This window comes from Pinus tabuliformis, chromosome 2_2, assembly GCF_031772625.1.
Source record: "Pinus tabuliformis cultivar Carrire ecotype Pingquan chromosome 2_2, CPIR1, whole genome shotgun sequence".
NCBI lineage: Eukaryota > Viridiplantae > Streptophyta > Pinopsida > Pinales > Pinaceae > Pinus > Pinus tabuliformis.
This window is the reverse complement of record NC_142300.1, coordinates 227346189-227355288: the sequence shown is the minus strand read 5'-3', so window position 1 is coordinate 227355288 and position 9100 is coordinate 227346189. Positions and strand designations below refer to the sequence as shown.

The window sequence follows — 9100 nt, the reverse complement described above, 5'->3', positions numbered from 1 at the left end:
CTCTCTTTGAGTTGAATTCAGGTTCTTTGAGGGACACATATTGACTCCTTTACCTGTAATAGCCAAAATGTGTTGCCTCACATTGGTATAGTTGCAAAAAAAGTGATGCCCACAAATATTGCAGACGCAATCACATGAGCCACCACCAATTTTTGGATTTTTTTTCGGTAGTTTGGTTTCATAGATTATAAGTGATTTTAGAGGATTAAATGTCCCCTTTGCAAATTTTTCTGGCTCTCCTGGTGGGCCTCCAAAATCTACACCATCCCTATTATGGTATCTTTCCCCCTTGTGACCACTTTCAACTTCTTCTTGTGCATCTTGTGGCTCACTACCATTGTAGTTGTTGTCACTATTCCCACTGTTCCCAGAAGAAGTTTGACTCTAGCTCATAGTTGTAAGTTGTAACTCTATAAGTTCAACGAAAAATCAAAATGTAGGTTGCAGCCTGTAATGAAAAAAATTAAAAACATTACAGAGGCCGATTAATACACAAGCTAGTAGCTACAACACACACATTGAACATTGATTTTTTTTTTTTAATTTTACAAGAAAAAATCTAAATTAATACACAGTCAAAAGTTCTAAATTTTTTTAAAAAGTTAAAATTTACAAAAAAGTTACAATATTTTTTTTTTAAGACAGAGTCAAAATTGGAAAAAGTGCAAAAAAAAAAATGCAGCCTGAAAAATTAAAACATAGTCAAGGCTTCTTACATAGGTCTAAAAAATTAGAAAAAAATAAAATTTACAAAAAAAAATTGAAAAAAACAATGAAGTTTCTAATTTTTTTAGAAATACACAAAGTTTAAAAAAAAAATTAAAAAATAAAAAAATAAATAAAAAATGTGCTTGCTTTGCTTGTGTTCCCAGCTCCAGGCTCCAGCGGAATGGTGACCAGTTGGAAGCAACTTGCAAGTGGTCCGCAGACCTGAATTGTGACAAGCTGGTGGACTGCTGCTCGATAGGGAGGAGTGCTGCGACAGACTAGTGGAGTGGTGCTCGACGGGGAGTGCGACATGACAGACGGTGGAGTCGTGGACTGCTGCTTATGGGCGGACTATGCTCGACGGGAGGAATGTCCTCGACTGGTGTACTACTACTCAATGGAAGAGTGAGGAGTGAATGGTGTGATGACAGAAACATAACTAAGTTAGTTATATTAAAAGATTGAAACCCTACGTAATTACTAATAGTATGCTGCCAAATTAACAGTTAATTAAATTTTATTTATATTAAAACTTAGTTATATTAGAATTTAACTTAAATTTTAGTTTTAAACCAAAGTTTTTTTTAATCATGCCCCTCATACCCCCTCATTCACCCACAGACCCCCTCGACCCCCCATGACCCCCCTCGTCCCCCTTTTCAGAAACGACTCCTCAGGACAGGGAAACGACCCTCTAGCACGTCCCCTTGTGTACTTTGACTTTTGGGAGCGTGGGGAAACGAACCATTCTCGTCCCCAAGTCCCTGGAGCAGAGGGGAGCTAGGAAACTAGACCCCTAGGGGGGGTGAGTCCCCATGGAACACTGGTATTTACTAAACTTCATTAAATTCCTTAACTTTTGTGATGTGTTGCGGAATGGTTCACACGGTACTTTTGTTCTAGCTTCAGTCCTTCCATGTTCAAACAAAGACATAACCTACAAAAAATACTTCTCAGTTGTATGGCTGCTATCAACCTATTTAACGCAGTGCTTGGGATTAATATTTCCAATAGCCCCCCTTAATCACAATTGAAGCCATTGACAATTCCCAAACAGTTTTTGAGATAAACACAACTTTCACATGCCAATGGAATTGTGAAGATATCAACGAATTGTTCTTGTGACCTGCAATGCTACAACACAAGTTCATCATTGTTAATCAACTCTCTAATAAAATGATATTTATCATCAATATGCTTGGTCCTCTTGTGAAAGACATAATTAATTTATAATACAATTATTGAGGTGTTTTCACTGAAAATAGTTGTCATTCCCTATTGGTCATGACGAAGATCCCTCAACATCCTTCTCATCCAAACTGCCTGCACATTGTCGTTGTTGCTGCGACATATTCAGTTTTTGCTGTTGACATTGACACTATTGGATTCTTCTTGGAGGCCCATGAAATGGCTCCGAAACCCAAATGGAAAACATATCCTGACACACTCTTTCTGTCATTGACACTTCTTGCCCAATCATTGTTAGTGTAACCAACCAGCTTGAAATCACTTGTTGTTGTGTACAAAACGCCATGCTTTTTTGTACCATTGAGATATCTTAGAATCCTTTCCGCTGCTTACCAATGTGTCTTCTTGGGTGTCTCCATGAACCTTGACAACAAACTTATTGCATATATTATATCCGGCCTAGTGGTAGTCAAATACATCAAGCTACCTAGCATGCTTTTTTATAATGTTGGATTGACATTGCTACTACAATCTTCTTTGCTCAATTTCAACCCCATGACAGTTGGAGTTGGTGTGGGCTTGCTGTTTTTCATTTTAAACCTCTCCAAAATTTCTGCCACATACTTCGCTTGAGAGATAAAAATTCCATTTTCCGTTTGCTTCACTTCTCTGCCCAAAAAATATATTAGCATTCCTAAGTCAATAATTTCAAATTCACTCTTCATGACATGTTTGAAATCAGTGACAAGGAAATCATCATTGCCTATAAAAATAAAATCATCTACATATAAGACAATAATAAGAATCTTACTATCACTCTCTTTGATGTAGATAGTAGGCTCACCGTCACTTCTGTCGAAACCGTTGTCCAACAAGTAGGCATCTATCCTGCTATACCATGTGTGCAGTGCTTGCTTAAACCCATAGAGAGCTTTCCTCAATCGATACACTTTGTCTTCTTGGCCTTCTACTTCATAACCAAGCAGTTGGGAAACATACACTTCTTTCAACACCCCATTCAAGAACGTTGATTTTACTTCCATTTGATACACTTTCTATTTATGCTGTGCGACAATCACCACAACCGCATGCACTGTCCCCATCCACGCGACTGTCGCAAACGTCTCTGTGTAATCTCTTCCATGCTGCTACTTGTATCCTTTGACAACTAGCCTTGCTTTGTGCCTTTCAATCTTTCCCTCAATGCTGATTTTGGTTTTATAGACCCACTTCACTCGAATGGCGTGTTTTCCTTTCGGAAGGTTCGCTAACTCCTATGTGTCATTTCTTTCTATTGCTTCTATTTCTTCCTCCATTGCCACAACCCATTTTTCTTCTTTGACTGCATCCTCAAAATGGATTGGGTCGTCTACATGGCAAAACAAGGCAATCAAGGAATTCAGACCAGCACTGCTATCAACATCATCTTGCTCATAAATTTCATTTAAATTTCTGAAGTTTGGTCTTCTTGTGCTTTCTAAAGATGGGCTATACGCATCACTTGGTGTTCCGCTTTGCAACATGCTTGGAGAATCACTTGCCTGGTTGCGTGGAACTGTAATATTATTTGTTGATAGTGTTTTTTGCTACCATGATTTTTGTGCTTGAATAGGAGTAAAGGGAGTCACTATTGAGGAATTACTTGCTACTATTAATTCCTCTTTGTCCTCATGTGGTATACATGCTTTGACATTCACTGTCTTTTCTAAACTTCCATCCCATGCTTCCTTTTCTATAAACTGCTCATCTCTTCTGATTATGACCTTCTTGGTTAATGGACTGTAGAGTTTGTATGCCTTGGATTCATCACTATATCCAACAAATATACATTTCTCCCCCTTCTTGTCCAACTTCTTCCTCAAATCATCCGGGACATGTGCATACACCACACATCCAGAAAATCTCATATGAGTGACACCATGCTTTCTTCCACTCCATGGTTCTTTAGAAACTATGTTTTGAATGCTTTTGGTTGGACATATATTCAAGATATATGTTGCACAAGTGCCACCTTCAGCCCAATAATCATTTGGCAAATGATTTTCCTTCATCATACTCCTTTCCATTTCCATAATGGTCCTATTCTTCCTTTCTGCCACACCATTTTGCTGAGGTGTATACCTTGTTGTAAATTGATTGTGAATTCCATGCTGATTTGGATATAAACAGGAATGCAACAAATTACAGAGATAACCATAAATAATGATATGTAGCAGAAATAATAATTCATTTCATTATTGTAAGATACTGAAATATTCTTACAAAAAGAAATAGAAATAAATTAGCTAGGGTGATGGTAGCTTATCTCTGAGAAGAGATGTGGCGGCTACATACCTCTGAACTGTGTTACAATGAGGCTCGAAGGCCTATTTATTATTGAGAAACAATGGAAAACCTAAACATCCAAAAACCTAAGCCTAGAAGATGAAACACCAAACTGTGGGCCCCGTTTGGGTAAATTGGTACATCAACTTTCTGGGGTCGTAACTTTGGCATACGATCTCCATTTAATGAGAACAATATCTTGTTAGAAAGATCTATCCGAGAACTATTACTTTGGGAAGAGAGACATCAGCCCATGGACCCATGATGCTCCCATTTTTCCCAAAAAACGTCGTTTAAGGCCTCAAAATGGCTCGAGAAATTCACGACCCGTAAAACTGCTAAAAATAGTAAATTGTGCTTCAATTAAGGAAAATTAAAAGCTAAAAGAAACAATGGTGGGGGTCCAAGTGGACTTGGTGGGTGGCCACCAATATCCACCTGGATCACATGCTCCCTACAAAATCGAAGGAAGTCATTTGAGATGTATTCGCCACCTGTGTCAGTCCTAAGGACATTGATGTAGTGTCCGATTTTCTTCTCAACAAGAGCTTTGTATTGGCGAAAACACTCAAACACTTCACTTTTTTGTTTTAGGAAATAGAACCATGTATTCCTTGTGTAGTTATCTATGAACGTCAATAAATAGTGGTCAATTGATGGTGTCTGCATTGGTCCACATAAATATGAGTGGACAATCTCCAAATATGCTCGTGCCATTACTCACTTTCCTGCTGGAAATGTCTCTCTATGTTGCTTGCCCAAGATACATCCTTCACATAGGTTGTCCAGTTTTTCTATGAGTGGTAGTCCCTTCACCATGCCTTTCCTATGCAGCAAATTCAAACCTCCAAAGTTGAGATATCCAAATCTCAAATGCCATAACCAATTTTCATTTTTGACCTTTGTTTGAAAGTTTACTTGTATGACAACTGCATATTTTCTTGCATCCTCTTGTGAGTTCATTTAGAGTTGTGCTTGTGCACCTTCTCTGTGCAAATCTGATCTTATTTTTAGGGGAAACATTCTATTGTTTGTCATCTGAACCTTTGCAATCCAATGTACTTGGAGGTATATCCAAAATTGTGCACACATCATTTTTGAAAAAGAAATTGTAGTGCTTTTGTATGAGTTGTCCAATGCTCCTCAGGTTATGCCTCAAACCGGGGACAAAGTAGACATCTGAGATGTACTTCTACTCCAACTTTTGTGTTAGGATATTAACTCTTCTTTGGCCTATGAAAAAGACTTTCCTATCAGTCCCTAATATCACTTCAGATTTCACACTTTCATCGAGATTGGAAAGCATTTCTACGTTTCGTGACATGTGGTTGCTACACCCTGAATCTAGATACCATATATCACTTTGTTTTTCTTGTGCTAGATTACAAGGTAAAAACATGTTATCATGGTTCTAACATTCTTTTGGGAAATTTATAGTTGCTTTGTTACTAATGTCATATCGCTTCTTTCAACATTCATTTGCATAATGACCATACTTCTTACAGTGATGACATTGAACTTGAGATTTATCATACCTCTGACCTTGTGCTTGATTTTGACTTGGGCTTTGACTTGGATTTTGATTGTTGCCTCTTCCATTTGAGCTTGAAGGGCTGCTTCTTCCACCTCTGTGTGGGCTTATTCCTCTTCCTCTAGCATATGATCTTCCTTTGCCTCGACCATGAGCAAATGATACTTTTGTCTTGAAGGCATGCTCCAATGAGAAACTTGTTTCTCTATTTAGTCTATATTCATGAGAAACCAATGATGCATTAAGCTCATCCACTGAGAACTGTGAGAGATCCTTTGTCTCTTCTATGGCCACAACAATGGCATCAAACCTTGCTGGGAAACTTCTCAAAAAAATTTCAACTATTCTTCTTTCCTCAAGTATTTCATCATGAGGCATGATTTGAGTAACGAGACCACTTAATTACATGTGTAGAAAAAAAGTCTACATTCTTAGACTCTTTCATACAAAGTGTTTCCAAGTCTTTTCTCAACATCTTCAGCTTTGTTGTCTTGACTTTTTCCATGCCTTGGTAAGTTGTCTAGAGAGTGTCCCATGCAACCCTTGGAAAATATTTTCATGAACTACTTGAAAAATGTAGAAGAGGGCTTTTGCATCCTTCTTCGTGTTGTCCCTTAACAAATCTCTTTATCCTTGAGAGAAGACATTGTATGCTGATGTGTTGGTTCTTGAAAACCATTCTCCACCAAATCCCAAATGTCTTGATAAGAAAACAACGCCTTCATTGTAATAACCCAACAATAATAATCTTTTCCATTCAAATGAGGTATTTGAGGATTAGTCAAGCTTGTGATTCATGTTGCCATTTTTGAGTGTAAAAAAAAAAACTTTATACCCTCTGATAAATATGCTAAAAACAATTTTCCCTCAAAACAATTTTAACTCCTAGTAAAAACACTTCTTTACGAGCAGAGGGTAGAGGTTTTGCGAAGCTTGATTTCCCTCAACTATACAGAGCCTTAATAAATCACAGATTTCACTTACAAAATAAATATGGAGAAACACAATAAATCTTAGGATTAAATTCGAATTAATGAAAATATCACAGATTTCACTTACAAAAATAAATCTGGAGAAACACAATAAATCTTAGGATTAAATTCGAATTAATGAAAATATCACAGATTTCACTTACAAAATAAATCTGGAGAAACACAATAAATCTTAGGATTAAATTCGAATTAATGAAAATATCACAGATTTCACTTACAAAATAAATCTGGAGAAACACAATAAATCTTAGGATTAAATTCGAATTAATGAAAATACATTCTTATGAGATGGGGTTGACTCACCAAGATTTTCTCCTCCTTACCTCCTCTCTTTCTCTCTCTCCTGCAAAATGACTTTTACATCCATGTTTATCTCAACATAGAATTTTACATTAATATATGACAAAGCAAATTAATTAGTACATTTTTGTTGTTGTTGAGTGTGGAGTATGTGCAATAGTTGCGGACCTTATTTACTAAACTTCATTAAATTCCTTAACTTCTTTGATGTGGTGTGGAATGGTTTGTACTGGATTATTCCTTCCATCTTCAAACAAAAACTCAACTGAATTAATATTTCCAACACTCTCAATTTTGGTATTTTGATACGAAAAAATAAGTAGCACATAGAATTGAATTAAGAACACTTATATTACTTAATTAGAAATTTGATATCTTTCTCGATTTTTACCCACTTATTACAATCTTTATTAGATATCAGAGGAAAGAATTAGAGTTTCTTCGAAAAAAATTGCTTGCCAAAAATTGCGAAAAAAACCACTATTATTGTTGAAGGTTTCTCGAGAACTGTGGGCAACATACAATTCTCCAGAAGTCTTGCGCAACAATTTATTAATTATGAAAATATTCATGCTTCAAAAATATTATTAATTAAAAAAAACTTTTTATAATTTTTTTCAAAACCAATTTGTTTTTTAATATTTTCTAAAAAAATCATTAACATATGGAATTTTCAGACCAAAAAAGCCTTTTATATTTTGGACAATGCTCATGCATCAAAATTGTATTACAGATTTTTATTTATATAGAATTTCGCGAACTGATATCGGACATCAAATTTTAAAGAGAAAAATGAATTTGTATATTAATAAAAGAATGTTCCATAAACATCAAAAAAATAATCTACATAGAAGGTACAGAGAACTGCAATAGCAAAGAGAACCTTGTTCTTCGCAAGATTAAGATCCAATCGGCCAAGCTTACAGAGAATAGCAAGCAGAATTTACAATCCGAAACGCAAGGAGATCACACTTTCTAGTTTTCAGAAAGAATAAATTTAACATGGGATGTCATGGAGGAGCTTTATCCTTCGCCTACTTCTTGCAGGAGCTTTTTTCGTATTTGTTTTAATGAGAGTTCTCGTCAATCCTAATGCCATGTTAGGCTTTCGATCATTACATTCAACCGTAAGTCTGGCTTCATCTCCTTTTCGTTTGACAGTGAAGGCATTGGCTGATCTCCCTCTAATAGAATTGGAGCCATTTGATCTTTTGTCGTCGACTTTCTTTATTATGTGCAGCTTACATTTGGTGTTAGAAGGCAAATTAGCAGTAAAACCGCTCGATTGATCAGATTCCACGAAACACCAATCGCAGAATTCAATATGATCTTCATATAAATATCCTCTGCTGCAATATCTGCAAATTCATGGTCAAAACAGTATATTTATTATTGAACGAAACAGGAATCTGTGCATTTCATTAATACAAATGTTAACCATTACAATGCTGAAAAAATTGTGTAGTCCTACTTGTGCTGGAAGCGGAATCGACATTTCCCACACTGAAACAGATGCTCTGCAAAGCCCACATCGCCGCACATACAGCACTCCACCATCGTTTCTCTCCTTTTCTTGGTACAGAGATTTGTATTTCAGGCATAGTTGGGAGTTACGATTAGATTTGATTAAATAATACGTTTGTTAACCAGTTTCGCGATTCCTCCTCTACACGCGCACCGTGCACGCAACGGCAGTGACGGCGTGAAGGGAAGAAAAAGGTACCGGCCGTTCTAGACGTTGATTTCTTCGTTGAAGGTGCGCTAGAATATTTTTCGTTTTGGACCGAATAAGTAATTCGTTTTATTGTCAACATCGTCAATTAAAGATATTATTATTTTGTACAAATTGAGAGATTTAAAAAGATTGATATAATTATTGTACAATTTGACAGCTTTAAAAAGATTCATATAACAAGACATGATTCATAAAAAGCCAACTAACATTGCCTACTATGCTACTCTCCCGATTGTCACTTTTGAAATTGGGCCGTAACCATCCGTTAACGTCATAGTGGTAGGTGATATGGCGTAGCACGCCATACGATTGCTAAGTAAT

The 9100-nt window shown here is 36.5% G+C and overlaps 1 protein-coding gene across 1 annotated transcript; it reads right to left on the bottom strand.

Moving 5' to 3' along the window:
* Positions 1-7850: 7850 nt before the first annotated feature.
* On the bottom strand, positions 7851-8635 carry LOC149192144 (uncharacterized). Its single transcript, XM_089406321.1, has 2 exons — positions 8516-8635; positions 7851-8402 (listed from the first exon to the last, which is right to left on the bottom strand). Exons 1-2 carry the CDS (start codon positions 8599-8601, stop codon positions 8042-8044), a joined length of 447 nt encoding a protein of 148 aa, XP_089262447.1. The 5' UTR covers positions 8602-8635; the 3' UTR covers positions 7851-8041.
* Positions 8636-9100: the final 465 nt, after the last annotated feature.

Excerpts from the sequence above, each read along its gene's own strand:
- LOC149192144 (XM_089406321.1), bottom strand. The coding sequence starts at position 8,601 with ATGGTGGAGTGCTGTATGTGCGGCGATGTGGGCTTTGCAGAGCATCTG. Across the intron at positions 8,403-8,515 it reads CGATTCCGCTTCCAGCACAA|ATATTGCAGCAGAGGATATT; the intron begins GTAGGACTACAC and ends ATGAATTTGCAG.